We start from the raw sequence: 26,311 nt of genomic DNA, 5'->3' as shown, positions 1-26,311 counted from the left end.
CCCCTGAGGGTTCGTCCAATCCGGACCCAACCTTCAGTCCGCGCTTTCACGTGCCTTGTTGCCACTTCCGATCCGCTCCCGGAAGTTGCGCTCGGGAGCCAAATTTGAAGCAAGCTGAGACGCGGAAGCACGGCCAAGAAGCTGAACCCGTCGCGTTTTCCTTGGCTACCTTGGCCTCTTGAGACCAGTCGTCATGCCTATCCGTGCTCTGTGTACCATTTGCTCTGACTTCTTCGATCACTCCCGCGACGTGGCCGCCATTCACTGCGGCCACATCTTCCACTTGCAGTGGTGAGTGACTGCTCTGTTGGAGCTGGGCGCTCGCCCCCGTACGGCTACAGGACTGTGGGGTGTCGGGCCTCCGGGCGACCCGGAGCCCAGACTGGTGATGAGGACGGCATTAGACGGAGCCCCACGAGAGTTCCTGACCTGGGCAGAGGCGGGTTATGGCAGGCTTCCCGGAGGAGGTGACAGCTGAGCTGAGGTCGGGGGTACAGGATTGGTTTAATGAAGACAGAGTAGGGATTTCTTTGATCGACTTGCAAAGAGATGTGATTTCAAAATTAGCACCCCGGGCAGAAATGAACTTTCACCACATTAGCGAGCCCTTTTGTTTCTTCGAGACCTAGTAGACTGCTGGCTACCCGATTTCTTGTGGTTTGTTTGATGGTTTGGAATGATTCTGTCCAGAGTCATCTCGTTGGTCAGACACTTCAGTGTATTCACTGACCTCAGCAAACCCAAGTTAACATCGAAGGGTAAGGAGGTGCTTTCTAATCAAGCCGTTCTGTTGAGTGTGCAGCTAGTGGGGAGATTCCTCTAGCAGCTGTGAACAGGCTGATTCCGAGCTCCTTTTTTAATTGTGGTGAAATATGTGTAACATAAAATTAACCATTTTTTCATTTTTTTACTATACACTATTTTATTATAGTAAAAAATATATAAGATAACATTTAACATTTTAACCTTTTAAAAACTTTTGCAAAAGTTTACGTAACAAAAAAGTTTAGTATGAAAATGTACACAACCTGATTTTTATATCATTGTAAAACAGGCCCTTTGGAAAGGGAACACGTGGAAACAATTGATTTCTTTGGTGAACACAGCCATTGTTTATACTTGTTCCAAAACTTTTAACATGCTACTATTTCTTCATATTACCACCATTTCAGTATTGTTCTGTTGCCCAGTAGTTGCCATCTCCACACATTCACCTGTCACAAGATTCATAAAGGGATCAAATTCCTGCAATATTCCTTGGACGTGTCTGCCACCATTTAATTTCAATGATAACTTCTTCATAAAAATTTAAAATTTATCAGAAGGGTGTTTACTCAGTGAGCTCAAAGATGCCTTGCATTTTAACCTTTTTTTTTTTTTTTTTTCCGGTACGCGGGCCTCTCACTGCTGTGGCCTCTCCCGCCGCGGAGCACAGGCTCCGGACGCGCAGGCTCAGCGGCCATGGCTCACGGGCCCTGCCGCTTCGCGGCATGTGGGATCCTCCCAGACCGGGGCACGAACCCGCGTCCCCTGCATCGGCAGGTGGACTCTCAACCACTGCGCCACCAGGGAAGCCCTTTAACCATTTTTAAGTGTACAATTCAGTGGCATTAAGTACATTCACAACGTTGTGTAAGCATCACCACTATCTATTTCCAAAACATTTCCATCATTCCAAACAGAGCACTGTATCCATTAAACAATAACTTTCCATTCTCCCCTTCCCACAGCCCATGGAAACCTCTATTTTACTTTCTGTCTCCTTGAATTTTTCTATTCTAGCTACCTCATATAAGTGGAATTGCACATTTGGTTCTTTCGAGTCTGGCTTATTTCACTAAGCGTAACGTTTTCAAGGTTCATCCATGTTGTAACATGTTTCAGAATTTCATTTTTATGACTAAGTAGTATTCATTGTATGAAAATACCTCATTTTGTTTATCCCTTTATCTGTTAATAGACATTGGGTTGTTTCCATGTTTCAGCTACTGTGAGTAATGTTACTATGAACATTGGTGTACAAGTATCTGTTCACATTCCTGCTTTCATTTCTTTTGGGTTATCCCCAGAGGTGGAATAGCTGGATCATACAGTAATTCTATATTTAATTTTTTGGGAAGCTGCCTTACTGTTTTCCACATCAGCTGCACCATTTTACATCCCCAGCAACAATGCACAAGGGTTGCAGTTCCTCCACATCCTTGCCAAAACTTATTTTCTGTTTTGTTTTTTTTCCATAATAGCCATCCTAATGGGTGTCTTCTCTTTTATTCTGTGTGTTTAAAGCTATCAGATTCCCTCTTAGCACTGCTTTTGCTGTATTACACAGTTTTGGTATGTTTTCATTTTCATTAATCTCATGGTATTTTCTAATTTCCCTTGTGATTTCTTCTTTGACCCATTGGTTGTCTAAGAGTGTGTTGTTTAATTTCCACACATTTGTTCATTTTTCTTCTGTTACTGATTTTTAGTTTCATTCTATTTTGATCAGAAAAGATACTTCGTGTGATTTCAGCCTTTTAACATTTAAGACTTGTTTTGTGGCCCAACATATGACCTTCCTAGAGAATGTTCCATGTGCACTTGAGAAAAATGTGTGTTCTGCTGTTGTTGGGGGGAGTATATGTCTGTTAGGTCTATTTGGTTTAAAGAGTTGTTCAAGTCCTCTATTTCCATATTAATTATCTGTATGATTGTTCTATCCATTATTGAAATTGTGGGGTACTGACATCTCCAACTTTTTAAATAATTTTTTTTAAACTTTATTTTTTTGGCTGCATTGGGTCTTCGTGGCTGCGTTCGGACTTTCTCTAGTTGTGGCGAGCGGAGGGCTACTCTTCTTTGCGGTGTGGTGCACGGGCTTCAGTAGTTGTGGCTTGTGGGCTCTAGAGTGCAGGCTCAGTAGTTGTGGCACACGGGCTTAGTTGCTCCACAGCATGTGGGATCTTCCCGGACCAGGGATTGAACCCTTGTCCCCTGCACTGGAAGGTGGATTCTTAACCATTGAGCCACCAGGGAAGTCCCAACACCTCCAACTTTTATTGGGGAACTTTTTGTTTCTCCCTTCAATTCTGTACAATTTTCTTCCATGTATATATTTCATATATATTTTGTTAGGTGCATATATGTTTATAATTGTTATGTCTTGTTGGATTGAACCTTTTATCAATATGTAAAGTCGTTCTTTGTCTCTTGTAAACATTTTTGACTTAAAGTCTATTTTGTCTGACAATAATATAGTTACCTCAATTCTCTTCTTGTTACTATTTTTATTCTGCTTGAGAATCATAGGTTTCTTTAACTTGTGGAACAATTTCTTTAATCAGTTCTGGGAAATTATCAGCCATTATCTCTTCATGTATTGCCTCTATTCCATTATCTCTTTTATTTCTATGTTAGTTTTTCATTTCTGCTATAACAAATTACAACTAACTTAGTGGCTTAAGAAAACACAGATTTATTATTTTATAATTCTGGAGGTCAGAAGTCCAAAATGAGTCTTGCTTGGTTAAAATCAAGATGGAAGTGGAGCTGTGCCTTCTTTGGCTCATGGCCCATTTCTCCATCTTCAGAGTCAGCAGTGTTACATCTTAAGCTCTCTGTATGACTCCAATACTCCTGTTGCACTTACAGGGACCCTTGTGGTTACATGGGACACACCTGGATAATCTCTCCATCTCCTTAACTTAATCACATCTGCAAAATTACTCTTGTCATATAAGGTAACATACTCACAGGTTTCAGAAATTAGGACGTACACTTTTTGAGGGGAGGACACTATTCTACCTAACACTTTCTTTCTGGAATTCCTAGTTATATGTATGCTACACCTTATCACAGTATCTTTTATATCTCTTATCATTTCTCATATATTTTCCATCTTTCTAATTCTCGGTGTTTCCTCTGACCTATCTATCAATGTACCAGTTCTTCAACTGTGTCTAAACTGCTATTAAACTCATCCATTGAATTCTTAATTTTGGCCATTTTTTCAGTTTTAGAATTTGTTTGGTCCTTATTAAATTCTGATACGTCACCTTTTATTTTCGAATTCTCTGCTGATATTTTCTTTCTTTAATTTTTTTTTTTTTTTTTTTTTTTGCGGTACACGAGCTTCTCACTGTTGTGGCCTCTCCCGTTACGGAGCACAGGCTCCGGATGCGCAGGCTCAGCGGCCATGGCTCACGGGCCCAGCTGCTCCGCGGCATGTGGGATCTTCCCGGACCGGGGCACGAACTCGTGTCCCCTGCATCAGTAGGTGGACTCTCAACCACTGCGCCACCAGGGAAGCCCTCTTTTTTTCTTTAATTTTAAAAAGTTTTTATTTATTTATGGCTGCGCTGGGTCTTCGTTGATGCGTGTGGGCTTTCTCTAGTTGTGGCGAGCGGGGGCTACTCTTTGTTGCGGTGTGCGGGCTTCTCATTGCAGTGGCTTCTCTTGTTGTGGAGCACTGGTTCTAGGCGCACGGGCCTCAGTAGTTGTGGCTCGCAGGCTCTAGAGCACAGGCTCAGTAGTTGTGGTGCACAAGCTTAGTTGCTCCGCGGCATGTGGGATCTTCCTGGACCAGGGATCGAACCCGTGTCCCCTGCATTGGCAGGCGGATTCTTATCCACTGCACCACCAGGGAAGCCCTCTGCTGATATTTTCAATCTTAATTTTTATTTATTCAGCATAATGTGTTTATTATGGTCTGTGAAAATCCGAATATCTTAAGTCTTTGTGGATATGTTCTGGTTTGCACTATGTAGTGCTTTTTTCCTTGTATAACTGTTTACTTAAAAAAAAAATTATTGAAATACATTACAGGGACTTCCCTGGTGGTGCAGTGGTTAAGAATCCGCCTGCCAATGCAGGGGATATGGGTTCCATCCCTGGTCAGGGAAGATCCCACGTGCTGTGCCGGAGCCACTAAGCCTGTGCACCACAACTACTGAAACTGCACTCTGGAGCCCACAAGCCACAACTACTGAGCCCACGTGCCACAACTACTGAAGCCCACATGCGTCTAGAGCCTGTGCTCCGCAACAAGAGAAGCCACCACAATGAGAAGCCCGCACACTGCAATGAAGAGTAGCCCCTGCTCGCTGCAACTAGAGAAAGCCCATGCGCAGCAACAAAGACCCAATGCAGCCAAAAATAAATAAATAAATAAATTTTTAAAAAAGAAATGTTACATAAAAGTACAAATATAGGGCTTCCCTGGTGGCGCAGTGGTTGAGAGTCCGCCTGCCGATGCAGGGGACACGGGTTCGTGCCCCGGTCCGGGAAGATCCCACATGCCATGGAGCGGCTGGGCCCGTGAGCCATGTCCGCTGGGCCTGTGCATCCGGAGCCTGTGCTCCGCAACGGGAGAGGCCACAGCGGTGAGAGGCCTGCGTACAGCAAAAAAAAAAAGAAAAAAAGAAAAAAAAAAGTACAAATATAGGGGCTTCCCTGGTGGCACAGTGGTTAAGAATCCGCCTGCCAATTCAGGGGACACGGGTTCGAGCCCTGGTCCAGGAAGATCCCACGTGCCGCGGAGCACCTAAGCCTGTGCGCCACAACTACTGAGCCTGCGCTCCAGAGCCCGTGAGCCACAACTCCTGAAACCCGGGCGTCTAGAGCCCATGCTCTGCAACAGAGGAGCCACCGCAATGAGAAGCCCACGCATAGCAACAAAGACACAACACAGCCAAAAATAAATCAATGAAATAAATAAATAAAACCTTTAAAAATACAAATATAATAAGTGTGTAGCTTGCAGAATTTTCACAAACTGAACACGCCCTTGCAACCAGAATTCAGAACAAGAAACTAGACTTCAGCACTCCAGAAACCTCCTCCTGAGACAGGCTGGGACCTGGGACACTGCCAGAGTGCTTGCACTTGCACCTAGACAAACCTCTCCTCAAGCAACAGAATACAGAGAAACTATAGGGGACTAAAAATAAGTACATGTGTGCAGCAGCTGGGGCAAATTACAAACAAAAAATACAAAAAGGCCAAAACCCAGCTGTCGCTTCTGAAGTGCCTGGAGCAAAAGCAGGGTACTGTGCATGACCCCTGCACACAGCACCACCAAAGGGGTGGGCAGACTACCTAAGCCACCCCTGTGGCTCAATCTGCCAACCCACCTCTACACTCACCCCATTTAAGGAGCCAGCTCCCCCCCCCCCCCCGCCCCCCCCCGCCCCACAGTGAGCAAGCAAGGGCACCTGTTGCTTGTTTTTGCTCCCTGAGGTGCAGCACAAGTCCCAATAAAGACTTGCCTGAATTTCTCCTCTGGCCTCTTATCAGTTTCTATTGATTAAAGAGTCCAACGACCCAGGTTGGTGCACTCTTTCAGTTACTCCCACCTGCCCGCCTTTCCGCCACACATAAGGATAGCCACTGTCTTGACTTCCAGCAACATAGATGAGTTTTGCCTACTTTTTTACTTTATGTAAATGGAGTTATACACAATATACCTTTTTTTGTATCTGGCTTCTCTTCTTCAATGTTATATTTATGTAATTCATCCATAATTTGTTCTTAGTTGTAGACTCATTCGTTCTCATTGCTGTGTAGTATTCCATTGTGCATTGTTAGCTTTGTATTATATGTATTTGAAAAATTATTTATAGAAAAAAAATTGAGGCCTAGGATTATGGTATCATCTTCCTGAAAAGATTCTGTTTCTCCCTGGTTCCTGGGGGTGGGATTGTTTACCAGTAGGAGACTACATTTTGTTTTTGTTTCTTTTTGACTACGCTGCACAGCTTGTGGGATCTTAGTTCCCCCACCAGGGATTGAACCTGGGCCCTTGGCAAAAGCACGGAGTCCTAACCCCTGGACTGCCAGGGAATTCCCTAGCAGGAGACTATTTTAATTAAAATTTAAAGCAGATGGTGCATAGCTGGGCTGTGTTTTGCTTTTACTGCTACTTGCTTTTACCTCTAGTTTATCCTTACTTTGAAAGTGTACCCCTTTGGAGCCCTAGCTTACATGGGGGTATTATTACAACCCCCATCTCTGAGGGAGTCTGGCTTTGACTGTTGCTCCCCCATGCCCTGCTCCAAGCCTAGAAAGTTGACAAAATTGCAGCTCAGGGGTAGGGAAATCTAAGCCAACAGGGCCCAAAAAAGGGCCAGTTGGTTGGAGTGCTTGTACCAGTCAGGCCTTGTGGGATATACCGTCATGGCCTGTGGTGCTGCCCTCCTGGGTAGGCAGGCATTGGGTCGAGGAGGAGCAGGACAGGCGCTGTTCTGGTCGGGGTGGCTACCTGGCCTGTATGTCTCGCTCCAAGCCATGGCTCACAAGTCTGTTTTTCTGTTTCTCATTCCAGCCTAATTCAGTGGTTCGAGACAGCACCAAGTCGGACCTGCCCGCAGTGCCGAATCCAGGTGAGGGTGGTAGGATGAAAACACCTCAGCTAAAGACAGCTCCTTGCCAGGGAGCAGGAATGAGGAAGGATCTCTGAAGCTAAGCAATGTCTTTGACCTATTTGGACCCTCGTGGTTTGAGGCTGGTCGAGCCTCACTTGTGCTTTTGAGCGGCTCGGGAGGCCTGCTTGTACCCAAAGATAGCAGGCGGATGGACTCATTGCCTGGGCCAGTCTTCACCTGGGTAGATTTGGTCTCCTTCCCTGCCTTTCCCGTGCAATGCCCAGCACCTAGAGTTGGGGTTTCTTTTGAACAGTTACCACATGGGTCTGCAGTGACATGACTTCAGTAACCACCAAGCTAGTGGCACCAGCTTGGGCCACCTACAGGGTTACAGAGGTCCTCTCACTCCAAGGGATGTGCTGTGAAAGATTAGGCCTGAGATGGGCTAGGCTGAATGTACACCCTTATCCTTGCCCATGACCCAGCTGTGCAGTCATACTGTATCTTGTTCTTTCATTCAGGTCGGTAAAAGAACCATTATCAATAAGCTCTTCTTTGACCTTGCCCAGGAGGAGGAGAGTGTCTTAGATGCAGAATTCTTAAAGGTACCCAGAATTTATCTCATTCTACTGAACCCCAAGCCCTCTGAGAGTTCACTTTCTGCTCCTACCCAGGGAGAGCACCTCGAGTATGGAGATGGAGTTCTGGAGGGAAGACTTGGTAGAGATTTCAAGGCAGAGGCTGAGAGAGCAGAGGACAAGTGATGATGCTACAGTCATTGGAGAAATACGCTGTTAGCGGGGAGGGGAGCCACTTGACTGTGAGCCCTCCCCTGGGGATTTCAGAGCAATTCTGACCATAGTTCAGAGTGCCTCTCCTGAAGTTCCCCCACCTCGCAAAGGGTCTACAACCATCTTTTCAGTCCTCAGCCAGGGAATATGTGTGAACCTACTGTTCACAAACCTGCCTGTGCTTCAAAACTGCCTGGGGAACTTGGTATATATCCAGGTGCCTGAGTCTTTCTCAGAGCAGGAATGGAGGGTAGAGCCCCTGGAATCAAGATATGCAGCCAGGATAGAAACCCACACTGCAGGGGAGGATGGGTGGGTTCCCTCCTACACTTATACTGCTTCCCCTCCAAGTGTAAAGTTTAGCTTTCTTTGTGTACAAAGGGATTGGATTGGCAGAAACCTCTCAAATAAGTGGGATTGGGGTTTGCAAGTGAACCTGGACTCTGAGGGTTAATTTGCTGGGCATCTGTCAGATCAGGATTCATTTGGCCCTGGTCCCAGGGTGCTGTGATGTCCTTGGAACCTCACTGCTTCAAGAACGTGGAACTTTTATGCCTAAAGCTAACATGTTCATCGTCATGGTAACTGCTCCCAGTTTTAAGCCGTGTCCTCCCTGTGATAAAGGCAACAAAGGCAGCTTCATTTCTTTCTGGCCTTCTGAGCCAGATCTAGGAGACAGGGAGGCAAAATCTTGAGTAGTTTGGAGCAAGGGCTTGGAAGGCACCCTGCTTGGGTGTGGAAGGAGCCAGGGGACTAGCGGTAGCTTTGGGCTGGCAGCCGTTCTCAGGTAGCCCGTGTGTGCCCTTCTCTGCCCACCGCTTCCACCCCAGATGTCCGGCCTATTTGACCAGCTCAGCCACCAACAGTTCCTGCCCCAGAGTCCTGGGTAGAGAGTTTGACAACAGGGACTTATCCACGCACTGGGGCTAGGCCTTAGTATTGGTCACATGTGATATTCTGAGCCTTTTTTTTTTTCTAAACTTATTTTATTTTATTTATTTTTTATTTTTGGCTGCGTTGGGTCTTTGTTGCTGCGTGAGGGCTTTTCTGTAGTTGCATTGAGCGGGGGCTACTCTTCGTTGCGGTGCACGGGCTTCTCATTGCGGTGGCTTCTCTTGTTGCGGAGCACAGGCTCTAGGCGCATGGGCATCAGTAGTTGTGGCTTGCGGGCTCTAGAGCGCAGGCTCAGTAGTCGTGGCTTGCCGGTTCTAGAGCACAGGCTCAGTAGTTGTGGCGCAAAGGGCTTAGTTGCTCCACAGCATGTGGGATCATCCCGGACCAGGGCTCGCACCTGTGTCCCCTGCATTGACAGGCAGATTCTTAGCCACTGCGCCACCAGGGAAGCCCGATATTCTGAGTCTTGCGTTGACCTGGGGAGGGTAATCTGGAGGAGGATTTTTCTGGATTGCATCTAGCTACCACCATGAACCCTAGGCCAAGCCTTTCAGGTCTGCCGAACCTGGTTTTCCTGCTTATGGAGTAGGCATGTCTCTTGCCCACAGGGGTGTTGAGTACATGGGACTCCTGAATGGGAGCTGGGCTCAGTTCTGCTTCAGCCTCTCAGTGGTTCTGTGGCAGTGGCTTCGGAACATAGGCACGCACTTTGAGAGGCCCATTTGACCCTCACAACAGTCTGGTTAGAGCCTAGCGCAGGTGAGGTTTCATCCAGGGGTGCAAAGTTGTGCTGGTTCACCTACCTGTTGGATTCTGGGGCTGGAAGATTCATGGTGCACAGAGCCAGCTTAGAGCTTGGAGAGGGGCAGACCATGAAGCAGGCAGGACCCAGGGTGGAGGGAAGCAGTGGTGGCCCAAGGTGCTTGGACATCCCAATTCTGTGTCCCCAGTGAGTGCAGCTAATGCCAGAGAGGGTCAAGGCCAGCACAGGCCCAAGGAAGCGATGGAAGCCTCTGCCATGAGACTGACTGCACAGGCGCAGCTCCACTTCTTTTGCCGCTTTTATGCCTCTTTTCCTGTCCTAGGGTCTTGTACCTGAGATTATTTTCGTCCATTTTACCTACTTTTTAAAAAGGCACACAGAGATAAAGCAAGGTTTCTCTCTACATTGTTGACTTAGCTTGGCCTTGAGGTGTGCAGGGTTCATGCTTCCCTGGGCCCATAGGCCTCCTTGTCCCCTCCTGGGGCTCCCCACAAGCCTTATGGGAGGCTGAGTGGAGGCCAGCTCTGATGCCTGCTTGCTGCTTATTGTGGATATTGCCTTGCAGAATGAACTGGATAATACCAGAGCTCTGCTTTCCCAGAAAGGTGAGTTCCCAAGGGGCCCTGGGAAGCCCCTGACTTGGGTAGTGGAGGGAGAGGCCCTGGGAGGAAGGCCTCCAACCTTCTGGCAGAGCCAGGGACTCTCCCTGCTTCATATGTCCAAGAGTCCTATCAGCTCTTGTGATTGGCAGAAAAGGAAAGGAAAGGGAGGTGACTGAAGCTGTCCACCTAGATCAGGTGAGCCTCTTCTCTTTGTCTGAGGCTGCTTGCCTAGGACCCGGGCTGGGAGGGGGCTATCTGATAGGACAAAGTATTTGTAGGTGAGGGTTCCACTGCCAAATTTGGCAGGAACTTGTTTGAGTTCTGGGATGATGAATTAACTAGACCCACAGGAGCACAGAGCAGTGAAATCTTTACTCAAGTAGTTCCAAGCATCAGAAAGAGGGTCTCATCCCCGGAAGGAAGAGACTCTGGCTGGGTGTCCCTGGTTTGGTGTCTGCCAGAGAGAGAAGCGGGCCACCCAACTTTCTGGCCTGAGACTTGTTCCTCACCTGGCTCTGGGGTGGTGTGCTGGAGCCCAAGGGCCCATGTTCTCATACTGCAGTGTGGACGGGCCTCTCCTCTCCCTCTATCCCCCACCCTTGCTCCAGAGAAGGAAAAACGAGACGGCCAGCTTATCATTGACACTCTGCGGGACACGCTGGAAGAACGCAACGCCACTGTTGAATCCCTGCAGAAGGCCTTAGACAAGGCTGAGATGCTGTGCTCCACCCTCAAGGTGGGTCCCCAGGCCTTGTGGACACAGATTGCTGGGGAGATATAGTTTTACTCCTGGACTCATCACTCTGGGCTTGTCTTTTGGTTCTGCCTTGGTCAATACCTTGGTTTGTGCAATTGTAAAATGGAGGCAAATCCCATCTTCCCCAGGCTTCCCATGCTGTACCCATCCAGCCCATGAGAAAAGGGTCGTATTGCCTGCACTTATGGATTTTGTACTAGGTAGTTTCGAGAGGTGAGGCCTGCCCAGTGCTTCATGGAGGGGCTGCTCAGCCAAGACCTCAGTGAGGCTGGGCCGTGCTTCCAAAAGTGGTTTGTACTCCACTGACAAAGCCAGCCTGAAGAACCTTCCATTAGCACTCTAGTTCTTTGCTGGGCTGCTCTCTGGAGCCAGATCAAACAGCATCCCAGGGAGGAGCAGGGGGCCTTTGAAGTCGGCTGTGCTGAGCTGACCGGGCAGATCAAAGCCTGCAGAGCAAGTGGCTCTAGACCCAAATGAATATTGTGTCAGCCTAGGTTGGTGAGCCTCTTGCTCTCCGAGGGGCATGAGGTGATTGACTTGAATCCACAATTGATATTCTGGCCTCGTAGGAAGGAGCAGTCCTTGCTGGATGCCATTTGAAAGGGAAAGGGAGCCATCCTTGTGAACAGATAGAGCCCCAGGGTGTTCATTGTTTCTGTCTCTGCTTCGTGGCTGGCCTGGATCAAGTGGCCTGGCCAGTGGGAAGGAAGGAGTGAACCAGCACCTGGCTGTAGAGCAGGAGTCTGCTGGCAGTCCCAGGTCAGAGATGAAGTGGCCAGGTACTGAGGGCAGCCTGGCCAGCTGCCTCTGGCTCAGCTCTCCTACCCCAGCAACTGTCCATAGGTCTAGCTGGTGGATAGCGCAGCCTGGATTTGTGCTCCAGGCTTCTTCAGCTTCCTACACAGCAGGCCACAGGACCCTGGCAGCCCCCAGCAGGCCTATAGATCCTGGGAGTGGGCTGTGCCTATGGTAAGACCTATCTCAGGAGGAAGCAAACAGGGAGGTGAGGAAGCAGCTGGCCTAGGGCCTCTTAGCAGAAAAAGCATAAGCCAGAGTGGGGCCCAGAAGCCTTACCTCCTGGGGGTTGGAGCATATGCTTATCAGCATTTTCAAAAGCATACAGTTCTAGGGTAGTGTTCTCCCAGTGACTTTAGCCTTGGCCCCAGGAGCTTCCAAGCAACAGATATGTAGGGGTACGTTTGCTCTTCAGAAGCAGATGAAGTACTTGGAACAGCAGCAGGATGAGACCAAACAAGCACGGGAGGAGGCCCGCCGGCTCCGGAACAAGATGAAGACCATGGAGCGGTGAGCTTGGATCTGGGGCCTGCCCTGTGCCCTTGCATCTAGGGCCCTCTGGGGCACAGCTCTCAGGACTTCAGCAGGGGCTGGCTCACCTCTGTAGCTCAACTCTCCATAGGCCATGGGGGGCTCAGGCTAGCTGAGTATGGGCACAGGTCTTACTCAACCTCTATGGGCTCCTCTACTTTCCATGGGGGCTCTTGCCACACTCCTCCCTGTCCCTGTTGCCTGTGGCCAAATGACCTGGCAGGGGTTTTGTTCCAAGAACCTCTCTCTGGGGATCCCTGACCTGAGGCTCTCTGTCAACACCCCTTCTTCCTCAGCAGCATCGCTGCAGCTGTGCTTAGCTCTGCTGTGGGGCCTTTCTTTGGACAGACCTGCCTGCTGAAGCATCCTAGCAGCTCAGGCTGTCACCATAGCAACGGCAGCAAAGGGAAGCAGAGCTGCACTGGGTACCTACCCATCAGCCTCCAGATTTTAAATGCCGTGGGCTGGGTGTTTTTCAGAATTGAGCTCCTACTCCAGAGTCAGCGGCCCGAGGTGGAGGAGATGATCCGCGACATGGGTGTGGGACAGTCAGCGGTGGAGCAGTTGGCTGTGTACTGCGTGTCCCTCAAGAAGTGTGTACTCTGGCCCCTCTATCCAAGCCCAGGAGCTAAGCCATGGCACCCCAGCCATGCCTCTCCGTCTGTTGCCCATCTCTTGTAAAGCACAGCAGGTGGAGTTAAGGGGCAGGCTCTGGAGCCGTGCTGCCTCAGTTTGAACCATCACCCCTTTCACCATGTGGCCAGGAGCCAATTTCTTAACCTCTCTGATCCTCAGCTTCCTGAATGGAGATAATAATAACTTGCCTCACAGGATTTTGAGAGAATTGAGTGTGAACTATAAGTGTTATTTCTAAAGACGTTGGCACAGCTTTCTGAGCCATGAGCCCCATCATGATATCTGGAGCCTGTTTCCTATTAGCACTGTTACTGACCCTGCCTGGCTTGCATCAGAAACTCAGCTCAGATGTTTACTACAATGGGTGTGAGGTGGGAGAAAAGGGACCACTTGGCTGACAGGCATGGAGGATCCCAGATACCTCGTGTAGGGGTCAGGTGGTGTAGGGGGCCTCGTAGTGGGGCCGGGGCTTCCTGCACACCCTCTCAAATCGCCAGTGCCTGCAGGCAGGCAGGGAACAGAGACTCACCAGCTCTCCTTGCATTGGGTGCCAGACCCTCCACAGCACCACCTGGTCCCCTCTGGGCTCAGGTGTCAGAGTAGGAATGAGAAGGGCTGAGGGCTTGGGCTGGGCTTTGTGTTTGGTTGGTGCTGTGGCTCAGTCTGACCAGCAGGTGTCTGGTGCTGACATGTCTTTCCATGGCCCCTTTGTAGAGAGTACGAGAATCTAAAAGAGGCGCGGAAGGCCTCAGGGGAGCTAGCCGACAAACTGAAGAAGGATTTGTTTTCTTCCAGAAGCAAGGTAATTCAGTGGGGAGCTGACAGTGAGGGGAGAGGTGGCTGTCCTTTTGTCATGCTCATGTGTGTCTCCTAAGCAAGGCCATGGGGCTGTTGGATGACTCACAGAGGCTGGTTTCTGATCCTTACTGGGCATTGACTCTGGCTACATGGCTTGTCCAGTTAGGGTGGTAGATCAGGCAGGTATCCCCCCAGCCTCTGCACACTTCTGTTCCTCTCTGCTCTTCTGGGTACCTCTCAGCTGGCTGGAGCACACAGGTCCCAAATGTGACAGCTGCAGGTGCCTGTTTTTTGTTCCAGGCCCAGAGTATGAGGCCTCTTGTTTGGGGGTATTTTTTGTTTTGTTTTTATTTTGTTTGTTTGTGTTTTTTGGCCACGCCGCTCGGCTTGTGGGATCTCAGTTCCCCAGCCAGAGACTGAACCTGGGCCATGGCAGTGAAAGCCTGGAATCCTAACCACTAGGCCACCAGGGGACACCCAGTAGAAGGCATCTTGGAACCTGATGCAGTCAGCACAGCAGTTTTTATTTCTGGGCATGGTGCATCCATGGGCAAGGGTGTAGGAAGTAGCCCTTGCTCCTGGGCAGCTCCAGATGGACATTGCCGGACTAAGGTCCAGCCCCATGGAGCTAGGGTCTCCCTCCCGTGCTCCCAGCTCTTCTGGACCCCGGGCTACCACGAGCTGGTGTAGCAGCAGGTGCGGGCAGGGCACATGGGCACCCCTGGGTTCATCCTTTTCTCCTTACACTTTCTTGTAGTTGCAGACAGTCTACTCTGAACTGGACCAGGCCAAGTTGGAGCTGAGGTCGGCCCAGAAGGACTTACAGAGTGCTGACAAGGAAATCGCAGTGAGGGACATCTCTGGCCAGGCGGGAACGAGGGGTGGCTTATGTGCCCTCCAAGAACAGGGCTGGCCAGTTCTGCCCGCGAAACCTTGCACCAGTCAGTGGTGGTGGCTCTGGGATCCCTGCATCCTCCTGGGTCAGGGTGGGTCAGGACATGTGCCTTGGCCCTTGGTCTGGAGCCGGGGCCTCCTCAGCAGAGGACAGAGAGCACCTGGGTCTTCCTCACAGTCTGTCCTGTGCCTACATCCTTGAGACCACCAGAGTAGGGGCTCCACCAGAGACGGGTTCTGAGGTCGGGTGGTCCTGGCTTCCTGAGCCTGATATTTGGGTTTCGGGCCTTGTTCTGTTCCCAGTGGGCTTGCCTTTCGTGTGTGGTGCTCAGTCCTTGGTAGTCCCTCTGGACTTGGTGCCTCAGCGGCTCTTTCACTCTCTTCTCTTTCCTTCCCCAAGAGCCTGAGAAAAAAGCTAACGATGCTGCAGGAAACCCTGAACCTGCCACCAGTGGACAGTGAGGCTGTCAACCGCCTGGTTTTAGAGAGGTTTGTTGACCCTCTGGGGTGGTGCAAGGGCTATAGGCTGGAAGAGCTCCCTGGTAAGGGTGTCCTCACTCTTCCTGGCTTTGTGGGAGTGGGTGGCCCATGTGGGCCTGAAGGCTGTGGACCCCCTGCCCTGGGAGATAGCCAAGATTTAGCTGGAAAGCAGCTTTGAGGTAGATTCTGGGCTCTGACAAGGAGAGGCCAGGGGAGGCCAGAAAGTACCTAGGGCTGGTCAGAGAAAGGGCAGGAGCACCAGCTCAGGGCATCCTGTTTATGGAATGGCTCACCTAATGTATCCGTCTGCCCCAGGTTCTGAAACAACCATGGAAATACTGTAACTCTCTTCTGGTTCCAGGAATATGCACATTAAAGCTGCCAGCAGAGGGAGCCAGAGGCAGAGGGATGGGTGTCCTCCTCCCCAGTGTTCCACAGAAGCCAATGGGCTGAGAGGGTCCTCAGGGCAATCTCCTGCCTAGCAGCCCTCCTGATGGTCCAGACAGAAGACACAACCCAGCAGCCCAGCCACTTTTTTTTTTTTCCCCGAGCCACGCGGCATGCAGGATCTTAGTTCCCCAATCAGGGATTGAACCCATGTCCCCTGCATTGGTAGTGCGGATCCTTAACCACCGGTCCACCAGCATAGTCCCCAGCCACTTTTTTTTTTTTGGCTGTGTTGGGTCTTCGTTGCAGTGCATGGGCCTCTCATTGTGGTGGCTTCTATTGTTGCAGACCATGGTCTCTAGGCGCGTGGGCTTCAGTAGTTATGGCACGCAGGCTCAGTAGTTGTGGCTCACGGGCTCTAGAGCGCAGGCTCAGTAGTTGTGGCGCACAGGCTGAGTTGCTCCGCGGCATGTGGGATCTTCCCGGACCAGGGCTCGAACCCGTGTCCCCTGCATTGGCAGGCGGATTCTTAACCACTGCATCACCAGGGAAGCCCCCCAGCCACTTTTATTTCAGCCACTTTTGTTTTTATTTAACTATTTATTTATTTAGGCTGAGCAGGGTCTTAGTTGCAGCATGAGGGATCTTTAGTTGTGGCATGCAGTCTTCTTAGTTGCAGCATGCGGGCTGTTAGTTGCAGTGTGTGGACTTCTTAGTTGCGGCATGCCTGTGGGATCTAGTTCCCCGACCAGGTATCGAACCCGGGCCCCCTGCATTGGGAGTGTGGCATCTTACCCACTAGACCATCAGGGGAGTCCCTTTGAGCCACGTTTCAACGTTGGAAACTCATTATGCTCCCTCTTCCCCACATCCACTCAATTGCTAGAGCCTGCCCATCTAACTTCTGTGGTGCCTTCCTGACCCTTTTCCTTGCTCCCACCTCCGTGTGAGACTTGTGACCCATCGCCCCACTCCTCCCCCCTGTCCTGTATAGCAGCCCCAGGGCATCATGCCACTCCCTTGCCAAACATCTCCCAGGACCCTTGGCACTGGCCTCAGGCCCTCATGGAGCTGGCCTTGTGGGCTGCGGTGGATATTCAGGCTTCAGCCAAATCACACTGCCCAATGCAGCAGAACACCCCTTGCCTTCCTGCTCCTATGCCCTCCTGTGTTTCTGCTCTTCTCCACACTGAAGTGTCAGCTGCCCTGCGGAGCCTTCCCTAGTCTCCTCAGCAGAAATAAGCTCACTGTCCTCTGCACAGGTAGCACTTCTTATTCAGATGCCATCAGCTGCTAGGGTCCACAGAGGTGCTCTAGAGGCTTTCTGGAGCCTGGTCTACCCCCTGTGTACACACCCGGCTGTGAGTAGACCGGGAGCTGCCTCCTGATCTGTGTCCCCACCATCAGCTTCCTCACACACACGCTCCTTCCCCCACACCATAGTACCCGGTCAGCATCTGAGGGGGGCAGTGAATGCAGGCAAGCCAGTTTCCTCTCATTCTCCTACCTTTCATTCCTCAGTCTTTCTCTTTCCTTTCATACCTCAGGTCCTCCAGTGTTTCATTTTTTTTTTTTTAATTATTTAATTTATTTATTTTTGGCTGCGTTGGGTGTTCGTTGCTGTACACGGGCTTTCTCTAGTTGCGGTGAGCGGGGGCTACTCCTTGCTGTGGTGCGCTGGCTTCTCGTTGCGGTGGCCTCTCTTGTTGTGGAGCATGGGCTCCAGGCGCGCTGGCTTCAGTAGTTGTGGCACGTGGGCTCAGTAGTTGTGGTGCACGGGCTTAGTTGCTCTGCAGCATGTGGGATCTTTCTGGACCAGGGCTTGAACCTGTGTCCCCTGCATTGGCAGGCAGATTCTTGACCACTGCGCCACAAGGGAAGCCCCTTCCAGTGTCTCTTTACAGAGCCAGGGCTGCCTGCCTGCCCCAGTTTAGGTCTGAGGGCTGTGGGAGTGTGATGGGCACATGACTCTGTGAGGTCCAGCCTGTGGCTGATTTTGACAAACTGAGCTCTGTTTCTGGTCCCTCCTACCTACTCTACACTCAGAGTCTATCGGCCCAGCCACCTTGGAAGCCCCAGGTAACATGAGGGCTCTGTCCGGAGCTTGGCAGGTATAGTACCCACCCTCAGGGAGCTGTTAGTCTCAGTGACCATCTCATGTAGATAGACCTTTAGAACCCAACCTGAGTCAAGGCAGAAAGTAAAAATCCTTTTTTTTAGGATATCACTCAAGGCTGCTGTCTGCAAGCTCCCCATCGTGCTCCCTCCACTTTCTATTCCATGGGCCTTGGTGTTTCCATGCACTTGTCATCTGTGTCTGGCGTCCACAGTAAGGGGGAGCACAAGCACAGAGGCTTCCTCTAGGTGCCCAGGGACTTTCCATTCCTGCTTTTGCTTACTTTCTTTTTATTTATTTGTTTGGTTGGTTAGTTGATTGCACTGGGTCTTAGTTGCAGCAGGCAGGCCCCTTAGTTGCAGCTTGGATGCTCCTTAGTTGCAGCACATGGGCTCCTTAGTTGCGGCAGGTGAGCTCCATCGTTGTGGCATGTGAACTCTTAGTTGCGGCACGCATGTAGGATCTAGTTCCCAGACCAGACATCGAACCTGGGCCCCCTGCATTGGGAGCTTGGAGTCTTATCCACTGCGCCACCAGGGAAGTCCCAATTTCCTTCCTTTTTAAGGCTGAATCAGCAATCGCATTTTAAATTTGCACACATTCTTTCTTGCTCGCTGAATACATCCTTGGCAAAATATGCTATACCTTGTTTTATGGTCTAGCATTTTCATTTCTGTCAGGGCCAGTGTTTGCACATCATGGCCTTTCTCTTGGACTTCCCTCTCATGCTCGGGGGTCCTTGGCTGCCTGTGGCCCTCTGAGGAGGAATAACAGAAAGGTGTCCTGGGAACCCAACCTTTATGGGCAGGGATTGGGAGAATGTGCAGTCATCTGGTATCATGTCTGAACCTAGGTGCAGAGGGATTTGCTGTCAGGTCCAGTACTGGCTGCCGTAAGATCCCGTGGATGGTTTGCAGGTGACTTTAGAAAAGGCCCTTCTCATTCTTGGCCCCAGGTAGCAGGCTCACTTCCTGGTGCTCACTCCCTGATGTAGGGAGGGGTGGCACCAAGCTCGCACCTTCCATCAGTACCCCCATTTTCAGGCTTGTTTAATGCATCTGTAAATCCAGGTCTTCCCCGCTCCTCCCTTGCATCCGTAGCCCTCTCCTGGTGGGTTCTGGCTATTGTGTAAGTCTCCTATCCCCTGGCCATGCTCTCTCCCAGATTTTTGTGGAACTCTATGGGTACTGATGATGGCTGCCCATTCTATTTGTTGCAGTAGGGTTATCCTTCACTCCTGTCATTTTAGGGAGGCCTCAGGAGGTAGCTATCACCCCCAACCACAGAGGAGGTGTTTGGAAGACCTCTCTCATGGACCCCAAGAGCCCCTGACCTCCAAGCTGAAGGGAGTTGGGGAGGCCTTTGCTTAGGGTAGGCCTGCCGGTTGCCATGAGTTCATGGAGGACACACTGACTAACTCCCGTGCCACACAGGTAATAGGTCTGCCCAGGGCCTTGGTTGAGTTTTGGAAAGAGGGGTGTCTTGCCCCAATTCCTGAGTCCTCTGGCATGAAGCCCTGTATGTTGGCCATGGGTGACTATCCCAAAGATGATGGTATCACCCAGGAGGACCTAAAGCCAGGCCCTCAACCAGTTGGGGGGTGTATATGGCCACTAAGCTCTAGACTCTTCCACCTTGTCAGACAGACAGAAGGTGGGAAGGAAAGAAGGACCATTGGCAGGAAGAAAAACAGGGTTCGAGCTTATAAAAGAAGAAGGATTTACCAGGAAGTGTCTGAGGGAACAAGAAATGTGTTCATATGAGCCAGATGGTGTGGGGGAGTGAGGGAGGCACTGAGAGAACCTCCTGAGTCTTGAATTTAGTGTTGGGGATGGCCAGGAGGTGTGAGTGAAAAAGACTGGCTTGGCTTGAGCCAAGGCTGGGCACATGCCATGAACACCACTGGGCAAGGTCTGAGGCAATGGCAGCAGGAAGTCCTACCCTGAGCCACCTGGAGGGCAAAATGGCTGTCATAGCCAGACCCTGCCTGCCACCTGAGTGCACCTCTCAACCTGGACCTGGACTTGCTGAGATTGGTAAAAAGTGGCAGAGTAACAGATCTTACAGAAGATTGGCATGGGGCTTCCCTGGTGGCACAGTGGTTAAGAATCCTCCTGCCAATGCAGGGGACACGGGTTCAAGCCCTGGTCTAGGAAGATCCCACATGCCGCAGAGCAGCTAAGCCGTGCGCCACAACTACTGAGCCTGCACTCTAGAGCCTGCGAGCCACAACTACTAAAGCTCACGTGCCACAACTATTGAGCCTATGCTCTAGAGCCCCTGGGCTACAACTACTGAAGCCCACGCGCCTAGAGCCTGTGTTCCACAAGAGAAGCCACCGCAGTGAGAAGCCCGAGCACCACAATGAAGAGTAGCCTCTGCTCACCACAACTAAAGAAAGCCCGTGAGCAACAACGAAGACCCAATGCAGCCAAAAATAAAAATAAATAAATAAAATAAAATTATTAAAAAAAAAAAAGATTGGCATGAGTGGTCCTGACTGCTGCTTTATGCTGTGGTTCCCAGAGTGGGAAGCAAAGCAATGCGTGAAGTTGGTCTGAGGTGGGTCTGTGCAGCCTTTGCTTCCACCTACAGGCAAGGAAAGGGTAGAGCTTCCAGGGGTCTGGCCAGGGAAAGAAAGAGAGAGTCCAAGCTTCCCAGATTGCTTACCTACCCAAGTCAGTGCAGGTAGTTCCTTTCCTCTGATCTGCACACCCCATCTGGCTCCTGGCCAGAGACTAATACGGCACAGCTCATCCCTCTGTCCCTGAGTAGTGAGAGTAGGGCTGTGGGCAGCTCTGAAAGGCTCCTGAGGGAAAGAGTGGTCTTGGGGCTTCCCCTGCCACTCCCCGGAGTTCTCTGATCACAGGAGCTGGGGAGCCCCACCAGGTCTGGATGGGCTAGAAAAAATCCTGTTGGCTTAAATTTTCTAATAGAATTATACCCTTCCCCCATTAAAAAAAGTAAAAACACATGCATTGTTGAGAATTTGGAAAATATGGACTTATCCCAGAGGTAGTCACCATTGACCAGTGGAAAATCCCTTCAAGTCCTTTTTCTGTATGTGGTAGAGTTGGGGATGTGTGTGCACAAGTCATGTGATTATACTATACATAGAGTTTTCTTTGTTTTTTTTTCCCCCAATTTTATTGTGGTAAAATATACATAACATAAAATTTACCAACTTTTTTTTTTTTTTTTGGCTGCATCCGGTTTAGTTGCGGCACGCGGGATCTTCTTTGTGGCATGTGGAATCTTTCACTGTGGCGCGCGGGCTTCTCTCTAGTTGTGGCGTGCGGGTTTTCTCTCTCTAGTTGAGGCACGCAGGCTCAGTAGTTGTGGCGCATGGGCTTAGTTGCCTCGCGGCATGTGGGATCTTAATTCCCCGACCAGGGATCGAACCCGCGTCCCCTGCATTGGAAGGCGGATTCTTTACCCCTGGACCACTGGGGAAGTCCCTTACCAACATTTTTAAGTGTACAGTTCAGTGGTATTAAAGATGTTCATAAGGTTGTGCAACCATCACCAACATCTATCTCCCGAATTTTTGTCTTGTAAAAAATGCTATACTCATTAAACAGTAACTCCCCATTTCCTCCCCCTCCCCCTCAGCCCCTGGCAACTACCATTCTCCTTTCTGTCTCTATGGTCTTGACTACTCCAAATACCTCATGTAAGTAGAATCATACAGTCTTTTTGTGACTGGCTTCTTTCAGTTGGCATAATGTCCTCAGGGTTCATTCATGTTGTAGAATTTCTTTTTTGAAGCTGAATAATATTCCATTGTATGTATATACCACATTTTGCTCATGCATTCTTTTGTAGATGGACTCTTGGGTTGCTTCCACTTTTGGCTATTGTGGATAATGCTACTGTGAACACGGATACACAAATATCTCTTTGAGATCCTGCTTCCAGTTCTTTTGCACATACACCCAAAAATGGAATGGCTATATCACTTGATAATTCTAGTTTTAATTGTTTGAGGAACTGTCTTTCTGTTTTCCACAGTGATTTAATCACTTTACATTCCCACCAACAGTGCACAGGGTTCCAATTTAAGAACATTCTCACCAATAGTTGTTATTTTCTGTTTTGTTTTTTTTTATGGTAGCCATCCTAATGAGTGTGAGGGGTGTCTCATTGTAGTTTTGATTTGCATTTCCCTAATGATTAGTGGTATTGGGGGTCTTTTCATGTCTTCATTGGCCATTTGTTTAGGGGGGTGGTTTCTTTTGGCCATTCTGCGGCTTATGGGGATCTCAGTTCCCAGACCAGGGATTAAACCTGGGCCACAGCAGTGAAAGCCCAGAATCCTAAACATTAGGCCATCAGGGAACTCCCCTTTATTGGCCATTTATAAATCATCTTAGGAGGAATGTCTGTTCAAGTCCTTTGCCCATTTTCGATTGGGTTATTTGCTTTTTTGTTGTTGGGCTTTAGAAGTTCTCTATATATTCTGGATTTTAATCCGTTAACAGATATATGATTTGCAAATATTTTCTCCCATTCTGTGGATTGCCCTTTTACTCTATTGATAGTATCTTTTGATGCGCGAAATTTAAAATTTTTGTGAAGTCTAATTTTTCTGTTTTTTCTTTTGTTGACTATAGAGTTTTGTATTGCTTTTTAAATTTAACATATGAGCACTTTCCCATGTTATTAAGTTTACTCTCTAGAAACACTACTTTAATGTGTATATCATATTCAAGCTATGACAGTACCAGCCCCCTAGGGGAGTCATTTTGCCAGTTTCTAAGATTGTGCCATTTGTCATAATAAGTAGCACTGGAAGGGACATCCCTTTACTTCAGTCTGTGGTCACCTCTCTGACAGGATCCTTGCCTTGCATTCTGAGAAATGAGGCTACGTGAACAAAAGACCTTTTAGTTGTACATTTGGGTTTTGTGTGAGTTTTTGCTTGCTTCCTTTCATGTCTTCCAGACTTCCACTGTGTGAAGGACTAAGCCAAGTGGTTTTTTCTGTAGAGATTTGGGCTTCCTTGCAGGATGGCTCTAAACCAGGTGTGGGCTCCAGGCCCCTGGACCTGAGCCATCTCTGATGCTTGAGGGGCTTTTGTCCTTCTGGGCTGCTGCTGTGGTCTTGATTAACCAGGCCATCTCTGCCTATAGCCCAGCTCCTGTGGAGATGCTGAACCTGAAGCTTCGCCGGCCAGCCTTCGGCGATGATATTGACCTCAATGCCACCTTTAATGTGGATACTCCCCCAGCCCAGCCCTCCAGCACCCAGCATGGCCATGCCAAGAGGCTCTTCCCAGAGAAGGCACAGTAAGTGGTAGCCCCTGGCCCTTCCACAGCCTGGAGGGAGGATGGCTAAGAGATCTCTGCAGGTCCTACCCTAATAACTCTGAGTGGCTGACAGGGCAGTGAGGGTCACCTGGGCTTGGCCATGGCCATGGCCATGGCTTTGGTTCCAGCTACCTTTCTGCCCTCTCCTGAGTACTCAATCTGTACAAAGCCCTTCTGTTGCTTGTCTCATTAATCTTCACAATCACCCTTCAAGCAAAGTTGGGGATGTGAATTAGAGAGAACATGGGGGTCCCAGCAGGGGCAGGTCTGGGCTGATGCTGTTGGGAGGCAGGGTGCTCCCAGTACCTTGAATGGGCTCGCTGGAGTCTTAAGTCAGGGACTCTGAACTTCCTCTTCCATTGTGTGCCCCACAGGCTCATGCTTGAGGCAGGACCATATCAGACCATGGAACCAGAGCCCTACCACTTAAGGAGGTAGCCCACAGGGGCAGACATGAAAAGCTATGAGGAGCTGCAGTGGTATGGGTGGGACCTGCACTATTGGTACAGTGGGACTGGGAGTAGGGAGGCTGTCTCCTTGGCCAGGCAGGCCACTAGTTCATCATGGAGACAAGAGCTACTCCTGTACATCCATGTAGTTGTACGCTGCTCAGGTAAGGGAGTCAGGGGCTGAGCAAGTTTTTTCTCAGTCAAAGACTTTGGACATGAGAGAAAGAAATTGAGATGTTAGGCAGTGGAGGTAGAGGAGGCCCAGGGAGAGGACAAAAGGGAAAGCCAGCTGGATTTTCTACCCCTCCCCAGACTCAGGGGCAGAGGCACCAGTGCTGTATAGGGCCAGGCCTGGTAGCAGTGAGAAACAAACCTAGAGCATGTGGGCTACAGTCAGGGGGCCTATCAGTGCCTGCTCGGTACTCTGGCTTCCTCTTGTTGCCTCTTTAACTATACAGGTTGAGAGTGGGCACCTGGGGCCTGCAGGCTACCATACCTTTTAGAGACATTTCTACCATCTTCAGTGCCTGTGAGGGGGGTGAGGGAGCCCAGCCTCCCCAGAACCGGACTTGCAAGTGGAGCAAGAGGAGATTCTTCCCATGGTCATCATGCGGCATCACCACAGGCTATGGGGGCAGGAACAGAGGGGTTCAATATTTGCAGGCCCTGATCCTGCCCCTGTCCTTATGGCTTTGAGAATCCACAGGGTCAGCCTTAGGTCACCATTCTCCCACTCTTCTGGGAAGATATGAGAAGAGGGTATCCAGCTGCTAGGGTCCCCAGGAGTTGGATGGAAACACTGGGTCCAGCTCTGGAACTAGGAGTGGCAGACTAGGGCCTGGGGCCATGACCTGTTCTGCCCCAGACCCTACCTGCACAGATTTATCTAGGGAGATGGCCTAACCCTGTGTTCTGAGAGTACTTTACGGGCTCTCTAACTTACTGAGGGTCCTCTGGAGGTGGTGACCCCTCTCTGGGCAGATGGGGCTAGGCCTGAGCTCATTTTCAGGGCATGAGTGGCCTGCCTTCTGTGGGTAGTGAATTTGTTGGGCTCTCCAGCCCCACATACAGCCCAGGATGTGGTGAGGTGACTGAGAGCCCATCATTCCAATGGTGAGTGGAATTGGTTTGTCCCTGAGTGGAAGCCACAAGATTGGAATATGGCCCAACCTCCCCTGCCTCCACCACTCTGGTGGCTGTGGCTATCCAGCTGTTCACAGACCTGCTCTTGGGGTAGGGATTACTGAGGTGCCTTGCCCAGCACGCAGCCATGCCAGCAGCCATGCCACGCGGTGGCTCCCCAAGGGGAATGTGCTGAGCCTGGTTCGCCTGCCCCCCCCTTTTAAAAATATATTTATTTGTTTGCTTGTTTGTTTATGGCTGCGTTGCATCTTTGCTGCACGGAGGTCTTTCTCTAGTTGCGGCGAGCGGGGGCTACTCTTCCTTGCGGTGCGCGCGCTTCTCCTTGTGGTGGCTTCTCTTGTTGCAGAGCACGGGCTCTAGGCATGTGGGCCTCAGTAGTTGTGGCTCACGGGCTCTAGAGCACAGGCTCAGTAGTTGTGGCTCACAGGCTCTAGAGCACAGGCTCAGTAGTTGTGGCGCACAGGCTTAGTTCCTCCGCGGCATGTGGGATCTTTCCACACCAGGGCTCGAACCCGTGTCCCCTGTATTGGCAGGCGGATGCTTAACCACTCTGCCAACAGGGAAGTCCCTCACCTACCCCTTATGTCTTGCTCACCTGCCTCTTGTCTTCACGTTTTGCTCTTGCAGTTCTCCCGTTCAGGACGTTCTCAAGAAGATGCCCAAAGGCCCCAAGCAGGTAAGGCTTCCCAGAAGAAGCTCAGGCAATCACCCTCCAACTCTGGCCAGGACTGAGTATGAATCTGGTTTTCTGAGAGGTCAGGGCCTTGCCAGAGTCCTCTCACCCCTGGAGGACTGAAGCACTTTGGAGCCACCCTGGGAACCCTACTCACTGTCCTTCCTGCCTCCTGATGAAGCATCAGAGATCCTGATCCTATTCCAACACACCTCCTACCCTCCTTGTTTGCTGCCATCCGGCTTATCAAGCCTGGCTCTGGGGTCTCCTCTGCAGGAGTCCCAGCTCTTGCTGGGTGGCCAGCGCTGTCTGGGAGAGCCTGATGAGGAGCTGGCTGGTGCCTTCCCTGTCTTCATCCGGAATGCTGTCCTGGGCCAGAAACAGACCAAGAGGACCAGGGCAGAGCCCTGTCGCAGCACAGATGCAGTGAGTGTGGTTTCCTAAAAGTGGCAAGTGCCAGCCTCCTTGGGGGTGGGGCTGGGTGGCCAGCCCCCTAGCCCATTAGCCTGGCCCACTCACCTCTTCCTTCTGCTTTAGGTAAGGACTGGCTTCGATGGACTTGGAGGCCGGACAAAATTCATCCAGCCTGTATCCTTGTTCTGTAGCATTGGGCTGAGCTGAGCTGTGGCGCCCACATCATCCCTCACCTGTACCCCCAGACCCCAGCCCACCAGTGGCTGCAGCCCCAGGTGTGCAGAGCCAGACCTTACTCAGTATAGCAGGGCTGCCCACCACCAAGTCTGAGCCTTTCCTGCCCTGCATTCCATTCCAGTCCCCTCTTTAGGCCTCTTCCTTGACATTTCCTTCAGACTGACACGACTATGATCCGCTCACTGCCCGTTAAACCCAAGCCCAAGGCCAGGGCTAAGCAGAGACTGGGGGCCAGGACAGTGCTCCCTCCCTCCCAGGCCAAGCTGGACACCTTCCTGTGGTAGTGAGAACAGTGAGTC

At 50.4% G+C, this 26,311-nt stretch overlaps 1 protein-coding gene and 1 pseudogene across 3 annotated transcripts; one reads left to right on the top strand and one right to left on the bottom strand.

Annotated features, from left to right (window-relative positions):
* The first annotated feature begins 83 nt into the window (after positions 1–83).
* TRAIP (TRAF interacting protein) lies at positions 84–26,310 on the top strand. Of its 3 annotated transcripts, XM_073811134.1 has the most exons (16): positions 84–291; positions 7,304–7,361; positions 7,865–7,948; positions 10,357–10,396; positions 11,002–11,129; positions 12,361–12,455; positions 12,956–13,069; positions 13,827–13,914; positions 14,668–14,757; positions 15,205–15,293; positions 22,920–23,075; positions 23,471–23,530; positions 25,316–25,364; positions 25,638–25,787; positions 25,899–25,949; positions 26,171–26,310. In XM_073811134.1, exons 1-16 carry the CDS (start codon positions 194–196, stop codon positions 26,294–26,296), a joined length of 1,476 nt encoding a protein of 491 aa, XP_073667235.1. In that variant the 5' UTR covers positions 84–193; the 3' UTR covers positions 26,297–26,310. The 3 variants fall into 3 exon arrangements, with proteins under 3 accessions (XP_073667235.1, XP_073667236.1, XP_033720880.1); XM_073811135.1 differs by lacking the exon at positions 7,865–7,948; XM_033864989.2 differs by lacking the exon at positions 23,471–23,530 and having other exon boundaries at positions 86–291.
* LOC109549381 (small nuclear ribonucleoprotein G pseudogene) lies at positions 1,114–1,305 on the bottom strand (annotated as a pseudogene).
* Position 26,311: the final 1 nt, after the last annotated feature.

The sequence above is a fragment of the Tursiops truncatus genome, chromosome 10, assembly GCF_011762595.2.
Source record: "Tursiops truncatus isolate mTurTru1 chromosome 10, mTurTru1.mat.Y, whole genome shotgun sequence".
Classification (NCBI taxonomy): Eukaryota; Metazoa; Chordata; class Mammalia; order Artiodactyla; family Delphinidae; genus Tursiops; species Tursiops truncatus.
This window is presented reverse-complemented; position numbering and strand designations above follow the sequence as displayed.

What these genes read in the sequence shown, in the direction of transcription:
- TRAIP (XM_073811134.1), top strand. Translation starts at nt 194, where the DNA reads ATGCCTATCCGTGCTCTGTGTACCATTTGCTCTGACTTCTTCGATCAC. An exon ending in TAGATGCAGAATTCTTAAAG is followed by an intron (nt 7,949 to 10,356) that starts GTACCCAGAATT and finishes ATTGCCTTGCAG; the next exon opens with AATGAACTGGATAATACCAG. An exon ending in GAGCCCTACCACTTAAGGAG is followed by an intron (nt 23,531 to 25,315) that starts GTAGCCCACAGG and finishes TTGCTCTTGCAG; the next exon opens with TTCTCCCGTTCAGGACGTTC.